General features: G+C 41.8%; 1 protein-coding gene across 4 annotated transcripts in view; it reads right to left on the bottom strand.

The window, feature by feature from the left end:
- The window catches only part of RNF214 (ring finger protein 214), a 67,787-nt gene that overhangs the window by 46,765 nt on the left and 280 nt on the right, over window positions 1-20,742 (bottom strand). For 2 of the 4 annotated variants that reach the window (XM_060104838.1, XM_060104837.1), the window contains exons 2-6: window positions 18,833-18,948; window positions 15,831-16,341; window positions 15,082-15,141; window positions 9,922-10,062; window positions 6,076-6,215 (exon numbers count right to left, since the gene is read on the bottom strand). In XM_060104838.1, the coding sequence (XP_059960821.1) occupies window positions 6,076-6,215; window positions 9,922-10,062; window positions 15,082-15,141; window positions 15,831-16,341; window positions 18,833-18,942 (962 nt within the window). In that variant the 5' untranslated portion in view covers window positions 18,943-18,948. Of the gene's footprint in view, window positions 1-6,075; window positions 6,216-9,921; window positions 10,063-15,081; window positions 15,142-15,830; window positions 16,342-18,832; window positions 19,005-20,742 lie in introns of those variants that run through there. The other 2 variants (XM_060104839.1, XM_060104836.1) reach the window with 2 other exon arrangements.

The raw sequence follows: 20,742 nt of genomic DNA, 5'->3' as shown, positions 1-20,742 counted from the left end.
ATTCTTTTTGCCTTCTCTTCCTCTTTCTACTCCCAAACTGCAGGTGTACCTCAAAGTTCAGAACTGAGCCCTACTCTATACTTTTTCCCACAGAAAATTCACTCCTATCATTTTAACTATCACCTATATGCAACTCCAAATGAAGACATAGCATCTCTTCTGTATTCAAGTCTCCCATTTCTAATTGCCTACTAAGTATTTTAACTTGCATGTCCCGTATCATCCAAAGTATTACTTTATCCTCAAAATTTAGAACTGGTATTCTACTTCCCAATTACTGTCCATGGCGGCACAGAGTTACCCAGGGTCAAAACAATGAAGTTATTTTTGACTTCTCCCTCTGTCCTAATCCTTAAAATAATCCGACACCAATCCCTCCTAAATCCATTTCTCCCTTTTCATTCAACCACCATTAGTCTTATAATAATTCTTATAAACTCACTTTATTGTAAGAGCTTACTGGTTGATGTCCCAGCCTCTGTCTCTCCTCATAATTCATCCTGCATACTTCTAAAACACCTCCAATTATGTAACCCCTGTTTATATAACTTCTATGATTTCCCGTATCTAAAAGAAACTATTACATGCTGAGCAGAAAAAGTTAAACAAGATGTGTTACTTGCCATGGTAGCAAATCTCCAAAAATGCAGTCCTCCCAGTGAACCAGGCCTCCTCCTCGCAGTCCCCTCCCACACTGAATCTGGGCTGGCCCTGTCACTCATGCTAACCAACAGAATGCCACAGTAGTAGCACTGTACTGGTCCCAAGTCTATGCCTTAAGAAAGCCTGGAAACTTCCACTTTTGTACTCTTGGGAGCCCTGAGCCACCAAGTAAGAAATCTGGCTCCTTAGCTGGAAAGACCACCTGGAGAGGAAAAAGTCCTGAGACAGCATGGAGAGATAGAGTGAAAAGGCCTAGACATCCCAGAGTCCCACTGGAACTCAGCTTTCCAGGTGTCCCTGCCAAGGCAGAAACATGAATGAAGCCATCTTGGACATTCCAGCCCCAGTTGCCACATAACGGCAGCTACAGGAAGGACTCCAAAGGACACTAGAAGAACCATCCATCTGAGGCTCAATCAACCCAAAGAATTGAGAGAAATAATAAAATACTGTTGCTGTTTTAAGACACTAAGTTTTAAGGTGTTTTTTTGACAGCAATAGATAATCGAAATACCTGCCCTCAAGAAGCTGACTATATAATGTGGGAAACATTCCAGTAAACACAAAAGACCATCAGAGGTCAGTGTTATGACAGAAGCATACACACCATGCTAGGTGAATACGGAGGAGGGTCATCTAAATTAAGTGGTCAGGGTGTGTGAAGCGGAGGATAAGGGGAGTACCTGGGAAAGCTTTCTAGAGCAGTTGATACAGGCTGAGTTTTAAGTGAGTTCAGGATACAACATGTAGTAGCTAGGTATAAACTAGCATGGTGGTTTGGGGGAGTGGTAAAAGATACAGCTAGGGACATAAACAGGGACTAGATAATTGAGGGCCTCATATTAAACTAAAGAGTTTAAACTTTACCCTAGGAACTATGAAGGACTTTAAGCAGGGAAATGACATTATCAGATCCGTATTCTTTGACAGATTTCTTCGACAGATTTGTACTAGACCAATGAAAATGGAGGAGACTGGAGGCAAAGAACATTTAGTAGACTGCCTCAGAATCTAGGAGAACTGATAGAAACCTGAACTAAGAGTGGCAGAGTGAATGGAGAGAAAGGGACAATTAATATTAAGAATCTACAGGACTTGGTAAAGCAGAGAGGGGCTAAGAGAAGAATTCAGAATGACTAGGTTATTTGGCTTAGTCACTGGAGGAGAGTGTGGTGTCACTTATGGAGAAGTGGGAAAAGCAAGAGGGAACAGGATTCACACACAGGTAGTTTAGACTCAGATACAAGGACAGGAAGAAAAGATGGATGTATCTGCTGATAGGAAACTGAAGGAAGATTTACTCGATGGCCCCTATTTTTTCAGTGAAATAAAAGGCAAGATCATTTGCTAAGACTAAGGAGAGAAGTGGTGGAGACAGAAAGTTTAGAATGAGAGGTAATAATTAGGGACAGCCCTCAGAGGAAGAGGGAGCCCTGAAGATCGGGGTGTTTTTGAAAGTCAAATTTATTCTGGCCTCAAGACACACAGCTGTGTGATCTCCTGCAGCAGCCCTCAGCAGCCCAAGTATAAGAAGAATAGAGATGTCGGGGGAGGTGGGGTCCTGACTTGGCCCAGGACTGGAGTACTATGGAAAAATGAAAGGAAAGGAACAAGCCTCCACAGAATTGATGGTAATGGTAAGGGAGAAATTCAAGTAATGGACCATGAGTCCAGTCTGGCTAGGGAAAGAAATGCTTCCAGGGAGCTGGAGGACTGGGAGAAAATGGAATGAAGTCAAAAAACAAGAGGACTTGATGTCAAAGTGTACATTTACTGAGAATGAGACAGAAAGCTGGAAGGACTGAAGGCTGTGGGATGCTGCAACAGTCTGGCTCACTGCTTTGCACCTAAGAAATACTCACTAGATTTACTGACTGCCAGACAAGCTATTAGGACTTCAAAGCATACCGGTTAAATAAACTAGCATTTGGTGAGAAAGTTCCAAAAAGAATCCTCTCACACCCTGTCAATTCCAATATAGCATAAACTCTTATATCACATCCAAAGTAATGCTTCCAACATTAACTCCCTTGATCTGCTATTTACCTATCACTCTATCATGAGTTCACCAGGCAAGCTCAGAGCATTTTAAAAAAGAAGACCCTTGCTTGATATTGCAATTTTTCTGCTACTGGTCCCAACCTACCTTTGTGAATCAACTGATGATGTCTCTTAAAGTGCAAGTTCACCATCTTTATTCAAGAAGAACCCTATTTGCTATTATTCTCAATGGGTCACTATTAAAGCCAGGGAGCTTAAAAAGAAGTTCGGCCCTAGAAGAGAACTAGCTTGGAAGCCTCACCTTTCTAATACCAGCAATAATCTTGAAGGATGCAAGCTGGAAACTAGAAAGTGTCCCCACAAAGGCAAGACAATGTCCATTATAAAGCAGCCAGGTGTCAAGGAGAAAAAAAATCAAATACGTGACTAAACTGAATATTTGGTCTTTTTTGGGGGTCAGTTCATGGTGTCTTCTTTAAAAATTATAATTATATTAAAAAACACAGTGATTACCTTCAAACAGTACAAAGCACTTAGCAAATTTCTATTACATAAATTCATCTTTATATAATATCAAGGTGAAATTCTCTTAATTTCGTATCCAGTAATTCAACAAATACTTGTCCAATAATTATCAGTATATAGCACTGAGCTAAGTGTAAAAGAACACAAAAGAGTAGAAATAAATTTTTAAATACATATGAAGAGGGAGAGTCCTGTCTTTATCCTCAAGAGGCTTACAATATCGATGGCCAGCCAAGACATACACAGGTAGAAAAAAATGCAGAGTACAGTATAGTACAAAAATAAGCAAAATCAGCAGAGAGCTGTATAGATGTTCTGAGGAGGGAGAGATTAGTTCAGGAAGAACTGGATAAGGAAGACTTTACAAAGGAGGTAGAATTTAACTTGAAACTTGTAAAGTGGGTAACTGAATAAGACATCTTATTAAAAAACCCCATTATTTCCCCAATTTTCCAAGCCAGAAATATGGGCGTTTCTATAACTCTTCCCTGTCCACCTATTAGTGCTACCCCTAACACCTTACAAATGGATTCACATCTCTCCTCCCCACTGCAGCACTTCAGTTTTGGCCACCATTACTGTAACGCAGGCTCTGACAGATAAGTCTCCTAACTGGTCCTCTACACTACTCCAGTCTATTCTCCAACTGGCATCATCATCTATCTAAACTGCAAATCTCTATTTACAGTTGCCAAGATATGGAAGCAACCTAAGTGTCCAACAACAGATGAATGGATAAAACAGATGTGGTAATACATACACATACACACACACACACACACACACACACACACACAATGGAATACTACTCAGCCGTAAAAAAGAATGGAATTCTGCCATTTGCAACAACATGGATGGACCTGGAGGGCATTATGCTAAGTGAAATAAATCAGATAGAAAAACAAAAATACTGTATGTCATCACTTATATGTGGAATCTAAAAAGTGAAAAGAATGAATGAATGTAACAAAACAGAAACAGACTCACGGATACAGAGAACAGGTGGCTGCCAGTGGGGAGATGGGGGGAGGGGAAAGATAGGGGTAGGGGACTAAGAAGTACAAACTACTGTCTATAAAATAAATAAGCTGTAAGGATATAGTATACAGCACAGGGAATACAGCCAATATTTTATAATAACTTTAAATATAATCCATAAAGGTTTTAAACCACTAGGTTGTACATCTGAAACTAACATATTATAAATCAACCATACTTCAATTAAAAATTTTTTAATTGAAAATAAATAAATAAAGTGCAAATTTCATCCTTTGATCCCCACCCCCTCCTTAAAACTCTCCAGTCTCGGGGCTTCCCTGGTGGCGCAGTGGTTGAGAGTGCTGATGCGGGGGACACGGGTTCGTGCCCCGGTCCGGGAAGATCCCACATGCCGCGGAGTGGCTGGGCCCGTGAGCCATGACCGCTGAGCCTGCGCGTCCAGAGCCTGTGCTCCGCAGGGGGGAGAGGCCACAACAGTGAGAGGCCCGCATACCGCAAAAAAACCAAACAAACAAACCTCTCCAGTCTCTCAATATCAGGGAAAATCTCAAACTCCTTACACGGGATCTGAGCCTTTGTGGTCGGGCTTCTGCCTCCTCCACTAGCCTCATTCCTCTCTACCTCAGGTCTCAGTTGTAGGTCCCCTGCCTGCAATGTCTTCTTCCCTATTCATTGCCTGGCTAATTTCTCCCTATATCTACCCCCACCCCTGCAACTTTTTCTTCGCAAATTTCAAACCAACAGAAAAGTTAACAGAATAGTCCAATGAACACATGCCCTTCATCTGGATTCACCAGCTGTTAACGCTTTTTGCCACATTTACTTTACTTCTCCCTCTGAACCACCTGAAAGTTACAGACATCATGACAAGCCCTAAAACTTCAGCAAGTATCTCTTAAGAATAAGAACCTTCTACAGAATCACACGCAAAATATTTACCACTGATACAGTATTACCTAATATGTAGTCCATATTCAAATTTTCCCAATTATTCCAAAATGTCCTTTCTTATTTATCATATTTCCTCATTTGCTGAATCATTTTCCAAGTATCCTGCTACTTTTCACTTAGCTCTCTGACACATTAGCAAGCCAAGATTTTCTTGAGAAATAAAAATGTATTTTTTTTTTTTTTTTGCGGTATGTGGGCCTCGCACTGTTGTGGCCTCTCCCGTTGCGGAGCACAGGCTCTGGACGCGCAGGCTCAACGGCCATGGCTCACGGGCCCAGCCGCTCCGCGGCATGTGGGATCTTCCCGGACCGGGGCACGAACCCGTGTCCCCTGCATCGGCAGGCGGGCTCTCAACCACTGCACCACCAGGGAAGCCCTAAAAATGTATTTTAGTAGAATTTAAATAAAATCACAATATTCACAACTATTTTGACTTCCAAACAGGTCACATTAAGAAACTTAGAAAATTGAAACTATGACCAAATTCTATGCCCACCTTAGCCTTGCTGTAGTACCCTGAAAGGGACACAGATCCATTAAATAGCTTTGCAAACAGCTTGCAATATTACTGTTTGAAATTTGGTTTTGGCGCTGAATTTAACATAATCAAAGTAGCCTCGTAGCCTAAACTGTAAAACATCAGATAAGGCAAGTGAAATAGGTGTTAGATATATATCAAAATCTTGATCATACTTGGGACCAAACAATGAGCTGCTGTTATTTCAATGTACTGATGAATCCCTGAAACACTTTTTATTAAATTTAACATAGGGTGCTGAAAAAGCTAAAATCACTAAAGGATTTTAATTTGTGCACTTGTTTTTCAAATAAAAATTAGACTGAAAGAAAAGAAAGTAGAAACACAAATAGAACTGGCCCGTTATGTACAAACATACATGTAAACACAGGGTTTTTATTCTTAACAGCATCATTTACCTTCTGCCCTTCTCACAAAGCTTCTCAATTTCAGCTTTCAGATCCTGCTCCTTCTGCAAAAACTCCTTCTTTTCTTTCTCTATCTTCTTCTTTGTTTCTTCTCGCTTTATTGTTACGTCCTGGATAGCCTTTAATATCTCCTAAGTCCCGCACAATTATAGGCACACACAAATAAAGAAGGAAATGAATTAGTTCTTTTGGTCTGAAGGTTACTTTCAACTATCTCAAATTAACATATTGACTTCAGTGATTTCAAATTGAATTGAAGGAATCTGGTTGATGAGTAGTCCCAAAAGCAGTCAAAAAAGTCCCAAAAGGGAGTAAGTTATAATAAAGCAGATTTCAATTCAACAGGAGAAAAGAATTTCTAACAATCACAACTGTTCAAAAATGGAATTTACTGCCTTGTGAAGCAATAAGCTCTCCATTACTGGTGCTCAAATAAAGGCTGAATGAACACCTGTCAAGACTGCTGAGAAAGGCATTCTTGCACAGGGTGGGAGTTTGCTACTTCCAAAAAATGTGGTCTTGTTTTGTTTTGTTATGGCTCTACTTTATTATGCGTAGGGGTTATCTTTGTTCTTTTTAAATTATTTAACTATATACATATATATTTATAATAAAAAGTCAAACAAAAAGTAATAAAGTTAAGTCATCCCTAATGCACACCAATTCCACCCATAAAGTAATCAATGTGTTAAGCGTTTTGTTCTATGCTTTCACATCTTTCTCCATTCTTACACAAATACATGTGTACTTATGTACGTATTTGCTTTTTAGTTTTCTTTATAATGAAGTAATTTTTTTTTTATTTTACAAATTTAATCAGTTATACATATACATATGTTCCCATATCCCCTCCCTTTTGCGTCTCCCTCCCACCCTCCCTATCCCACCCCTCCAGGCAGTCACAAAGAACCGAGCTGATCTCCCTGTGCTATGCGGCTGCTTCCCACTAGCTATCTACCTTACGTTTGGTAGTGTATATATGTCCATGCCGCTCTTTCACTTTGTCACAGCTTACCCTTCCCCCTCCCCATATCCTCAAGTCCATGCTCTAGTAGGTCTGTGTCTTTATTCCTGTCTTACTCCTAGGTTCTTGATGACATTTTTTTTTCTTAAATTCCATATATATGTGTCAGCATACAGTATTTGTCTTTCTCTTTCTGACTTACTTCACTCTGTATGACAGACTCTAGGTCCATCCACCTCATTACAAATAGCTCAATTTCATTTCTTTTTATGGCTGAGTAATATTCCATTGTATATATGTGCCACATCTTCTTTACCCATTCATCCGATGATGGACACTTAGGTTGTTTCCATTTCCGGGCTATTGTAAATAGGGCTGCTATGAACATTTTGGTACATGTCTCTTTTTGAATTATGGTTTTCTCAGGGTATATGCCCAGTAGTGGGATTGCTGGGTCATATGGTAGTTCTATTTGTAGTTTTTTTTTTTTTTTTTTTTTTTTTTTTTTTTTTGCTGTACGCGGGCCTCTCACTGCTGTGGCCTCCCCCGTTGCGGAGCACAGGCTCCGGACACACAGGCCCCGCGGCCATGGCTCGCGGGCCCAGCCGCTCCGCGGCACGTGGGATCCTCCGGGATCGGGGCACGAACCCGCGTCCCCTGCATCGGCAGGCGGACTCCCAACCACTGCGCCACCAGGGAGGCCCTATTTGTAGTTTTTTAAGGAACCTCCATACCGTTCTCCATAGTGGCTGTACCAATTCACATTCCCACCAGCAGTGCAAGAGTGTTCCCTTTTTTCCACACCCTCTCCAGCATTTATTGTTTCTAGATTTTTTGATGATGGCCATTCTGACTGGTGTGAGATGATATCTCAATATAATGAGGTAATTTTATATACACTATTCTGCATCTTGCTTTTGTTCACTTGACATGAGCATACTATCAATAAATATAGATCAAACTAAAAAATAGCTGTATAACACGACATGACACATATATAAAGAATTTAGTCAACCATTCTCTGTTAAGAGTCCATCCTGTTAAGGTTGATTTCAGTTTTCTCGTAACTACAAATAATACTACAATAAACATCCTGTATGCCTATATTTTCATACAAAAGCTTTTATTTCTGTAGAATAGACTCCTAACAATGAGACTGCTAAGTCAAGGTATGTATACATTTTAAAATTTTAAGTGACAATTCCTAATATCTTTTTTCTTCAGACTTTATTTATATACTTATTTACTTGTTTATTTATTTATTTAACTTTTTGGCACACTGCACGGCATGCGAGATTCTTGGTTCCCCAACCAGGAATTGAACCTGCGCCCCCTGCATTGGAAGCTCGGAGTCTTAACCACTGGACCACCAGGGAAGTCACCCTAATATCTTTTCTAAAAAGGTCATAACAATTCACACTCCTACCAATGTCTAAAAAGAGTTCGTTTTTCCTTACCTTTGACAACTTACTTCATTTTTCCCAATCTCTTGGGAAAGAGGGAGGAATGGTATCTAGTAATTTTAATGAGCATTTCACTACCTCCTGTTCTTTTACTGTTTTTATTGTCTGGCTCCTCCAACTAGAATAAGCATACAATGAAGGCAGAGACTATGTTTCGTTCACCACTAAATCTTCAGAGCGTACATCAGGAACTCAAAAAATATTTGCTATACAAATGGATCGACACTAGTAAGGCTGAGTTTATTTTCATACATTTGTTACTCATTTGCTTTTCCTCTTCTGTGAATTACTGTTTGTGACTGTTATGGGCAAAATAATAACCTCTTCCCCACAAAAATGTCCATGTTCTACTCCTTGGAACCTATGTTACCTTCCATAGCAAAAGAGATAGGGAGACAATCCTGGATTATCGGGGTGGGCCCAATCTAACCACAAATGGGCCTTTAAAAGCAGAGAAACTTTCCCAGTTGTGATGAGAGGAAGATGTGATTAGGGAGGAACAGTTACAGAAATGCAATGTTGCTGACTTTGAAGATGGAGACGGGGTCCACAGGTAAAGGAATGCAAAGAGCCTCTAGAAGCCAGAAATGCAGGGAAATGTATTCTCCCTTAGAGTCCCCAGAAAGGAATGCAGCCTTCCTAATACCTTGATTTTAGCCCAGTGACACCCATGTTGGACTTCTGACCTACAGAACTGTAAGATAATAAAGATGTGTTGTTTTAAGCTCTAAATTCACGACAACTTGTTACAGCAGCAATGGGAAACTATTACAGTAGAAAACTATTACAATAGGAAAGTAATACAGTAACCTTTCCTGGTTTTTCTCTAGATTGTTTGGCTTTTACCATGAATTTGTAGGAATCTCAGAAGGTCATCTTAAACCCTTTGTCAGATGTGCTATAAATATTTTCTCTCAGTCTAATATTGATCTTTTGACTGTTTTCTATATCGTTTGCCATGCCAAAAATTTTAATTATGTATAATTAATTTTTTAAAATTTTCTAGGTTTTCTGCCTGGGTTAAAAAGACCTCTTGCAACTTCAGGTATATAAATATTCTTCTAAATTTTCTTCTGATTTAAAATTTTTTTTCCAGTTTTTATAGGTATATTTTTAATTTACTTAGAATTGTATTTTTAAATATAGTGTGAGACAAGAGTCTAATCAAATGACTTTCCAGGTAGGCAGTCAAACAAATATATTAAATAAATAATCCTTTCCTCTCTGAACCAAAATAGGAGTGAGTTTGGACGAGATGCCCTCGAAGGTTCTTGTTTATCCTTAAAATTCTATGATAACCATTAAAAAGTTAAATACTGCTTTTTTATTTCTATTAATTTGAAAACAAAATTAAAGTCTGATTAGGGACTATAGCTTTACTTATTGCCAATTTTAATATAAGCAGAATACCTGGTGATTCTTCATTTCCTCTTCTCTCCTTTGCTGAAGTTGCTTTAATTGCACTTGGAGCTGATTCTCCACTTGCCTCTGCTTATCCAGGACCTCCTGGTAACGCTCCTTCAACAGGGTTCTCTCTGTCATCATTTTATCCTATTGGTATAACAACAGATGAGAAGTTTAATTCGCCAATTTCATTGCAAGAAACGTTCACCATGTCCCTGTTCAAGGCACCATGCAGGGCGCTATGGCTGCAGTGTCTGATGCTGTAGCTAAATTAATTAGAATAAGCAAATGTAAACATCCAGCTCCTCAGTCACCTTACCACATTCCAAGTACTCAGTAGCTACATGTGAGCTGTGGCTACTATACTGGACAGCACAGATACAGAACACTTCCATCGTTAAAGGAAATTCTATTGTACAACACTGCGCTAAGATGGAGGGTGGCAACTTATGGCCTGTGGGCCAAATCCAGCCATCACCTGTTTTTGTTTTTAAATTTTATTTATTTATTTTATTTTTGGCTGCATTGTGTCCTCATTGCTGTGCACGGGCTTTCTCTAGTTGTGGTGAGCGGGGGCTACTCTTCATTGCAGCACGGGGGCTTCTCATGCGGTGTCTTCTCTTGTCGCGGAGCACAAGTTCTAGGCATGTGGGCTTCAGTAGCTGTGGCACGCAGGCTCAGTAGTTGTGGCGCAAGGGCTGAGGTGCTCCGCGGCATGTGAGAGCTTCCCGGACCAGGGCTTGATCCCGTGTCCCCTGCATTGGCAGGCAGATTCTTAACCACTGCGCCACCAGGGAAGTCCCATCGTCTGTTTTTTTTTTTTTTTTCTTTTTGCGGTATGTGGGCCTCTCACTGTTGTGGCCTCTCCCGTTGCGGAGCACAGGCTCCGGATGCGCAGGCCCAGCGGCCATGGCTCACGGGCCCAGCCGCTCCGCGGCATATGGGATCCTCCCAGACCGGGGCACGAACCCGTATCCCCTGCATCGGCAGGCGGACTCTTAACCACTGCGCCACCAGGGAGGCCCCCCATCGTCTGTTTTAATAAGTAAATGTTTTATAGGAACACAGCCATATCCGACAGCTGGCTGGCTGCTTTCACACTACAACAGCAGAGTGGAGTGGTTACCAAAGAGCACATATAGCCCACAAAGCCTAAGATATCTACTAACTGACCCTTTCTAGGCTAATTTCCCTGCAGTAGGGAATAAGAGAAATAAGGTATTTTATCTATTAAGAGGAAGAAGAATGAGCAAAAAACAAATAACAGATCAACTACTCAAAATGCATCCAGAAACTGGATTCCTTACTGGTCATTAGCACTACAAATCGGCAGATCCACCAAAGAGTTGTGGGGCACTTGGTATTCAGATTGGTCAAATTGGCAAGCTCTCATATAAATAGGGAGCAGAAGTAAAGCTTCTGGGACTTCCCTCGTGGTCCAGTGGGTAAGACTCCACACTCCTAATGCAGGCGGCCCAGGTTTGATCCCTGGTTGGGGAACTAGATCTTGCATGCATGCTGCAACTAAAGCTCTCGCATGCCGCAACCAAGGCCCAGCACAGCCAATAAATAAATAAGTCAATAAAAGAGGTGAAGCTTCTAAGGGTCACAGTTCAGCTCTGCCCCCCCCCCCACATTAATAAATCAAGAAAAGGAATGATTACCTTTCAAAGGAACACTAAACCTTAGAGGGTCAATTTAAAACACATTTGGTATGAGGTAACCAGTGTAAAATTTAAACAGAGCATTAAACTGAATTTGTTCATTAGACGGTAACTACTTTCAAAGAAAAGAAAGGTTTTAGAAGTGAATGGGGGAAAACTTACCACACTATGATAATAAAAAAATAAGGTCTCAAGATGGGACTTTAGCTTTGGGATAAGCTAGTCCTTAGTCCATGTACTGAAATGTGACTAAAGCTCCCTAAACAGATGACACCTTAGCATCATAACTTTAAAGGGATTCTGAACCTGAGGTCTATGGATAGGTGTATATAAAATTTTTTGAGATGAGAATTCAAAGTTTTCAAAAGATTCTGAAAGAGGACCTTAACCTAAGAAAAGTTAAAGGTTAAGAAACAACTGATGAAAACTAGTAGATTAGAGGATTCTTTTCTTCTCTCTCTACTTCCTTATGGTACCTCTCTGTCCATAAAGCATCTTTTTTTTTTTTGCAGTACATGGGCCTCTCACTGTTGTGGCCTCTCCCATTGCAGAGCACAGGCTCCGGACGCGCAGGCTCAGCGGCCATGGCTCACGGGCCTAGCCGCTCCGCGGCATGTGGGATCTTCCCGGACCGGGGCACGAACCCGTGTCCCCTGCATCGGCAGGCGGACTTTCAACCACTGCGCCACCAGGGAAACCCGATAATGCATCTTTTTAACAACACAGGATGGGGAGAAAACTCTAGTCTTCACGGAAAGAAGTCTCAAGGTACATACTATTAGTACATACAAATGGATGGCTTAAAGGCATATACAGTAAATTACTTGATACAATTCTCATCTTAATAAGCCAAAGGGTTACACATTGTTACTTTTTTTCATTGATGGTGAATTGGTCCTGAGAGGCAGGAGTCACAATTTCAAATGTAGGCAGTGGGCAATTACTGTAAATGCATGAAAAGGGTAGCAAATAAAACGGGAGTAAAGTTCCCTGTATTGTCACTAAGCTTAATACCTGCCTAGTCCCAGTGCCTTTTTAAAAGCTCTATTTACGATAGTCCGGAGATGGAAACAACCTAAGTGTCCATCATCTGATGAATGGATAAAGAAGATGTGGCACATATATACAATGGAATATTACTCAGCCATAAAAAGAAATGAAACTGAGCTATTTGTAATGAGGTGGATAGACCTAGAGTCTGTCATACAGAGTGAAGTAAGTCAGAAAGAGAAAGACAAATACCGTATGCTAACACATATATATGGAATTTAAGAAAAAAAAAAAGTCATGAAGAACCTAGGGGTAAAACAGGAATAAAGACACAGACCTACTTGAGAATGGACTTGAGGATATGGGGAGGGGGAAGGGTAAGCTGTGACAAAGCGAGAGAGAGGCATGGACATATATACACTACCAAACATAAAACAGATAGCTAGTGGGAAGCAGCCACATAGCACAGGGAGATCAGCTCAGTGCTTCTGTGACCACCTAGAGGGGAGGGATAGGGAGGGTGGGAGGGAGGGAGACGCAAGAGGGAAGGGATATGGGAACAGATGTATATGTATAACTGATTCACTTTGTTATAAAGCAGAAACTAATAAAAAAAAAAAAAATCAACACACACACACAAAAAAAGCATGTGGAGAACTCATTTACAACTAAAAATGTTAACCATCTGTCATGCAATGCAAATGAAATACCATGTTCTACTGCTGTCAACTGACTATGGTGTTTTGTATTTTGGTTGTTTACTAAAATATAATCATATTGTGTTTTTAAAATAATAATAATAGGGACTTCCCTGGTGGCAGAGTGGTTAAGACTCCGTGCTCCCAATGCAGGGGGCCCGGTTCGATCCCTGGTCGGGGAACTAGATCCCACGTGCATGCTGCAACTGACGGTTCGCATGCCACAACTAAGGAGCCCTGGAGCCACAATGAAGGAGCCCACATGTCGCAGCTAAGACCCGGCGCAACCAAATTAAATAAATAATAAATATTTTAATAATAATAATAATAATAATAATAATTACAGCATGTGGGTCACACCACCACCCGAAAGCATACTGCCAAACAAAACACAACCCTGGGCCTCTTTTGGCCTAATGGCTTGCCAGTTTCCACCCGTTTCAGACTGATGCTAAAGCTTATCTATAACCTCTTAGTTGGCCCCTTCTATTGCTATATCGTCAATGAAACCCTGCCTTACAACTGGGGGGACCAAATAAACACTCCATGTAAAGTGCTTAGAATAAGTGCTCAAGAAAAGGCGACTTCTCCTCCTTCCCCTGGAGGCTCTCTCCTAGCCTGTTTCTCACGCAGCACATTACCATCAGGTCTCGCATCTCTAGGATCTTCTTACTTGCCTGTTATAAATAACTCCTGAGTTGTTACTCTCTATTTAAAAGTTTTCATGTGGTTAATGTACTCCAATAACTTACTTCTTTCCATCTGCCCCTCAATTTCTTCAACTTGCACAAAATATCCACTTTCTTACCTGGTTTTCCTCTTTATTTCCATTCAATTAACATATCTTACCCTAAAGACCTCTTCCTGAACATAGGATGCCTTTTCTAGCATTATCCTTCCTCTTGAAAAATGGACATTCAGATATCCACACACTTACAGGGTGGAAGTTTTGCCACAAAATGCCAGGGAAAGATCAAGGGGACCACTTTAACAAAACTAAATGTGAAGTTCTCTAAGTTTTAAAAACCAATTACCTATTTTTAAGTAAAAAACAGATTTTAAAAGTGATACTAAAAAAAAAAAAACCAATTACCTAGGCATAAAATAGGAAGATACAACTAAACAATACATGAGAAAAAGACCTGATGGAGTAAAAGTGAAAGCTCAACAGTGTGACGAGACGGCCAAAATAAGCTGATGTCAGCTTAGGAAATGGTGTCTAGAATGTCACCGTAGAACGACACAAGAGTTCCATTGTATTGTGAAGTAATTACACTGTATGTGCATTACTATAGTTAGCTCTCAGGATCACATTTTAAAAGAAACATTGAGAAGATGTAACATGTCTAGGTGAAAAAGTAACCAGGTTGAAGAAAAGACTGAAAAATATATCATATGAAGAAAAGAAGAATGTTAAAAAAACATCTGGGGATGTTTCACCTGGAAAGGTTCAGACTTAAAGGATAAGAGGAAAAAGCATTTAAAAAAACATTTTGAATATATTTTGGGCTAACAAGTAAAGGGATTTAGATTTACTCTACATAGCTCAAGACAGAACTATAACAAGAAGTTTTAGTGGTTCTGTTCTCACCTCATAATAAGATCTAACAATAAGAGCTATTTTCAAAATGCAATATGCTGATTCATGAGTAGTAAGCTTCCCATCTCTGGAGGTGATCAAGTAGAAGTTAGCTGACCATCTGTCAGGGATTTTATAAAGGAGATTCCTGAACCTTTTCCAAATGAGATGATGTGACTCTAGATCTTCTGCATTAATGGTTTCATACATGAAAAATTGCAGTTTAACTACTTACCAGATTCTTTTCAATATCTTGATCTGTGTTTACCTCTGAATCAGCTGTCTTAAAGTCAGTCTATAAAGAAAGAAACAATTATATTCAGAACTGTTCAGAGACATTCTAAAAGGCAGAATTGCTCTCGTCCTTTCACGGAGAAATCTGCCACAAGGAACTGAGAAGTTAACTTTTCGCTCTCTCCCCTTACCAGCTTCATAGCAAGAGAACTGTAGTTCTGGCAAATGTCCACTGACATCCATGTAGCATGAAGCATTTACCCCACAAAATAACCTGAACAAGAACCAACATCTGATGGAGAGACAAGCTCGAGACTCAGATAAGAATTCTGGCCCCTACAATTTACTGTGCTCATCCTTCCTGCTACAAAAAAGCACACCAGTCACTAGAAGGCAGGATACACGGTACTTCTTAAGATGTAGGTCAGAGAATTAACAAGGATTCCTCCTGCAAGGTCGAAGATAGGAAATATGAATGCTAATGACCTATGCTCATCAATTACTCAGTGAAAGTGATTGTATGTAGGTCATGAAGTTCCTGGTCGCCACGATTAGACACGGGCTGTTACTTATTGAACACCAGAATGAAGTCATCACAGAGCACTGTATGAAAATAGTATGAGAGTTGCCAGTAAAAAAACAAGACAGAGTAGTTCTCCACCAACTATGAAGAAATATCTCCTGCCCTCAAAAAAAAAAAAAAATTAAAAGCCCAAATTCCGTTTTAGTAGTAGAAACTTGATACTTGACCTGGACGGCAATGTTCTGAGAAAGCTTCAGGGAAGAGCTATCCTGATCATCATCCTGATCCACTCTGACTCCTTCAACCCCATTTGCTGGAGGCACCACAGGTGGGAAATCCAAGCCTGTGTCCCTGCTCCCTTCCTTTAGGATGGAGGCTTGTGGGGCCTTCTCTTCAGGACAATTCCCGGAGGCAAGCTGCTTTGTATCGCACCCTGCCTTAAGAGACCGAGTGGCAGGGTGGAGGCTCTCCCGGAGGCGTGTGTCCCCCTCCTCTCCCGCTGTGCTGGCCACGTCCTTCAAATCAGACTGAGACCCACCGCCAGAGAGACAAAGGGCCGTGGCTATCAAGTTTTCTCCTAAAACCGCCCGGTGCGCTGCTGAAGTGTCACCTGCTGATGAACCAGGATTCTGCTCTGGGTGTTCCAAATGGGCATTTCTGTTATTCTCCTTGGTTATCGTTTGGTTACTTACACTCGACAGAGGCGAGTTCTTGTGCTTCTGTGCAGGGTCTTTGGGGCTATCAAAAACATAAGATAAAAGGTTTCTCTCTTCACCCAATCTTAAAGAGGCTTAAATATATAATACTTTTAACATAACCACTAGAAGAACAAAACTAGACTATATAAACCCCTCCAAATTAGCCAAATGAAAAGGAACTTAGTTTCCACCCAGTGATTTCTGTCCCACACGCAGGGAGTATGGTGTGATGGTGAAGAAGCTGGGTTCAGGAGACACAGCGCAGTGAACAGTCACCCAGAAATGAAGCTGAGGAGCCAAAGGCTTGGGGGGATGCAGGTGAAATAGCCTGCTGTTAGTTAGAATATTTCATTTAGGTACATGTACTAATTTTGTCCCACATATTTTAATAAATAAAATATTGATTGAGAAATATTGTTTTAAATTCCACTCTCGTTTCACAAAAATAATTTTCATTCAGATTCATTTTACAGATCTTTGACCAGAACCACCAACAGCTTTCCAGAGCATAGCATCTTCACTTCAAGTTGCCTGAAGTACAGACAATTTTGAATCCCAAACTGAAGCTGTCAGCAGAACTTTTACCCCAGATAACAAATATACACACATGTATACACTGAAATCGTTGTTTTATTGTTTGCTACAACCATTCACCATACTGCTTTTAAGAGATCTTCAAAACCTATTTACAATGACATCCAACATTCACGACTGTAAGTCTTTTACCAGGAATAATGCATGTTAAATTCCTTTGCTATTAAAAACAAACAAACAAACAAACAACTGCTTCTGTCAACTATGCCCTTAAGGACTCCAAACTAGTACTGACTGAGGCTTCAGGTCACTGTGCCTTCCTTTCCTCAAGAGTACCTACTGTTGAAAATAAAACAACAGAGAGAGCACCTTGTGACATGAAAAATCTTTATAAATACTCTAAGCTGATTCCTTGCTGGGGGTTAAGTGTGGGGGGGACACATAATTATAAATTTGGGCAGATACAGTACCTGGGTGTGAATCCTGACTCTGCTATTTACTAGCTGTTTAACTCTGGGCAAGTTACTTAACTTCATCTGTAAAACAGAAGTAATATTACCTACCTGATAAGATTATTGTGGGGATTACATGAGATAAAGCATCTGGTGTATTTAGTTCTGCCACACAGTAAACACTCAGTAAACCTTAGCTGTTATTATTATTACTAGTAATATGTGTCTGATTTTATTTATAAAATGAAGATCCAAGTTTATGGTTAGGTTTACTTAACATTTTTCGCCATTACCCACTTAATAACAAATAACAAATAATAAATACAAATGTAACAGATTTGTTACATTTATTAAGTACGCTGGAGTCAGACGAGCCTGGGTTCAAACCCTGACTCCAACAAAGCTTGGTAACCTTAGGCAAGTTACTAACCTCTCTGTGTCTCAAGTTCTCTCACCTATAAATGGGAATAATAGCATCAGCACCTACCTGCTGAGATTGTTGAGAGAATTAAATGTGTTAACACATATAAAGCTGCTAGCACAGTGTTATCTATTGTATTAGGTCCTTGGTACTCTACAAAAGAGTTGAGGTAGGGGACGTCCCTGGTGGCACAGTGCTTAAGAATCCACCTGCCAGTGCAGGGGACAGGTTCGAGCCCTGGTCCAGGAAGATCCCACATGTCACGTACCAACTAAGCCCGTGTGCCACAACTACGGAGCCTGCACTCTAGAGCCAGCGAGCCACAATTACTGAGCCCGCATGCCACAACTACTGAAGTCTGCATGCCTAGAGCCCATGCTCCACAACAAGAGAAGCCACCGCAATGAGAAGCCCGTGCACCACAACGAAGAGTAGCCCCCGCTCGCCGCAACTAGAGAAAGCCCGCGCGCAGCAACAAAACCCAACACAGCCATAAATAAATAAATAAAAATTAAATTAGAAAAAGAGTTGAGGTAGGATACATAGTCAACCTAGTACAACATTATACATAACAATGTTTTAAGCACTGTAAAACAAGGTTGGGTATTCATAATTCCTGTCCTCAAGAGTTTAGCTGGAAGGCGAAATACATACGTGAAGCAGTAAGCCATATTAACAAGGCTATCTATTTACCTATAGATAGACATAGATACATATACACGTGTCTATATACATTAGATATAATGTGTGTGTGTATATATATATATATATATATATATATATATACACACACACACTGATGTAACATATAAACATATAGTTAAATAAACAGATAGTGCATGTAGGAGAAGGTGGGAAATGTTTGCATTTTCAAATGAGTTTGACCCCCTGTATTTTAATCTGTTTATTCAACAAATAATTAGCATGCCTGCTGAGTGTCAGATACTGTGCTGGGTACCAGATATACAAATATAGATCAGATAGTCCCTACCTTTAAAAAGCTTCATCTAATGCAATGTCACTAGAGCCAAAAAGGGGCAAGACGAACTACACCTCCGTAAGAAGCCCATCTCCAAAGCCCTTTACCCCAATGAAATCGTCCCAGTTGAGAGTCCCCACGTTACCTTAGACCGTCTGGGAGAACTTCGTCTGGTTTGGAAGCACATACACTAGACGAGGATTCCGGAGGACTGGGAGCAGTGGCCACCACGCCGGCTACCTCAGATGCTGCCATCGTGCTCTGCACGTTCAGAAACAAAGTACAGGCTACAAGTTCCAAAATTGCAAAACAAATAGATCTCACCCTCTCAGAATGTCCACACAACAGAGTCATATCAGGAAACAAACACAAAGAAAAAGTTGGGCTCCAGGAGAAAACACTTAAGGGTATTCTCTAGTAGGATATTAAAAGAGCCATTACATGCAATAGGTCCCAAGGGATATCAATCCTCACACGTCACTATATATATATGTGTGTGTGTGTGTGTGTGTGTGTGTGTGTGTGTGCGCAAAGCTTTTTCACTTTAGGAGGAATGCAGTCTCACAGACCATGAGAATCTTCCAAATGATGCACATGCCTACCTACCTTGCCTAGTATCATTTACAAAGGATGTGATTTGGGGCCTAATATCAATAACAGCTTATATTTTTAAATCATTTTATGGCTGTTACATTAAAAGCATTCTCGGGCCTCCCTGGTGGCGCAGTGGTTGAGAGTCCGCCTGCCGATGCAGGGGATGCGGGTTCGTGCCCCGGTCTGGGAGGATCCCATATGCCGCGGAGCGGCTGGGCCCGTGAGCCATGGCCGCTGGGCCTGCGCATCCGGAGCCTGTGCATCCGGAGCCTGTGCTCCGCAACGGGGGAGGCCACAACAGTGAGAGGCCCGCATACCACAAAAAAAAAAAAAAAAAAAGCATTCTCCATTAATTTGGAGATGTTCGTGTGAGAGAGAAAAAGCAATATTTTACTGGGCAATCCAAGTATCTTTCACTTTTTTTTTTTTGCTGTACGCGGGCCTCTCACTGCTGTGGCCTCTCCCGTTGCGGAGCACAGGCTCCGGACACACAGGCCCCGCGGCCATGGCTCGCGGGCCCAGCCGCTCCGCGGCATGTGGGATCCTCCGGGATCGGGGCACGAACCCGTGTCCCCTGCATCGGCAGGCGGACTCTCAACCACTGCGCCACCAGGGAGGCCCAAGTATCTTTCACTTTTACTCTGGGTTCCCCACAGATGGGAAAAGTCTGACAACCACTGACTGAGACTCTTTAGAGTTACTAGAGGTGCCAGAGTATGAGAATCTTGGTTACTCCAGCATGAAAATGAGAAGCTGAAAAACACGGTAATCCAAGTAAGAGATGTTGCAGGACAAACTCACGCCTTCTATGGTGAAGAGGAAGAATAAATATGAATATTGGGGCGGGGGGGGGGGGCGGGCGGGGGGTTGGTGGTGTAACACAGGGTTAGTTTAAATTCTTGTTTTTATTTTAATAGCATCCCAGGTACATCCCTGACCCTCCAAGAGCGCATAGGGCAGGCATGGAGGCTGGGCTGTGTCCACACTTCAGTCCCAGGCCGGAGACCCCCTGTGCCTCAGTTTCCCTCATCAAATTATACGAGGCTCCCGGGAGAAAATGGGCCCCAGATCGCCATTACTGCTCGCACAGGTGCAAACGTCCTGCCCCATCAGAGCCCGGGCCGGGGGTCCTTGGCGCCCGGGAAACGAAACCACAGGGCACGGGTCCTACGTGCGACTCCGTGGCTGAGAGCCCAAAGGGGAGAGGGACAGGGACATCTGGCAGGAGGCTGCGGCAGGGGGCTTTAAGTCGAAGGAGCCAAGGGAAGCCCCGCATCGCAACCCGGCGGCGACCAGACGGCGACGCTGGGAGCGACGGGTCCTCGGGGGGAGATCGGGGGACGGTCGCGAAGGGGACAATGGGGGGAAGCGACGCCGGTGGTCCCGGCCGCCCTCCACAGGGGGCTGGCCCAGCCTGCCGCTTCCTCCGGCCAGAGCCCCTCCGCACCTTGCCCTCGCCCC

The sequence above is a fragment of the Mesoplodon densirostris genome, chromosome 7, assembly GCF_025265405.1.
Source record: "Mesoplodon densirostris isolate mMesDen1 chromosome 7, mMesDen1 primary haplotype, whole genome shotgun sequence".
In the NCBI taxonomy this organism is placed as follows: Eukaryota; Metazoa; Chordata; class Mammalia; order Artiodactyla; family Ziphiidae; genus Mesoplodon; species Mesoplodon densirostris.
The sequence above is the reverse complement of the archived record's forward strand: the minus strand, read 5'-3'. Positions and strand labels throughout refer to the sequence as shown.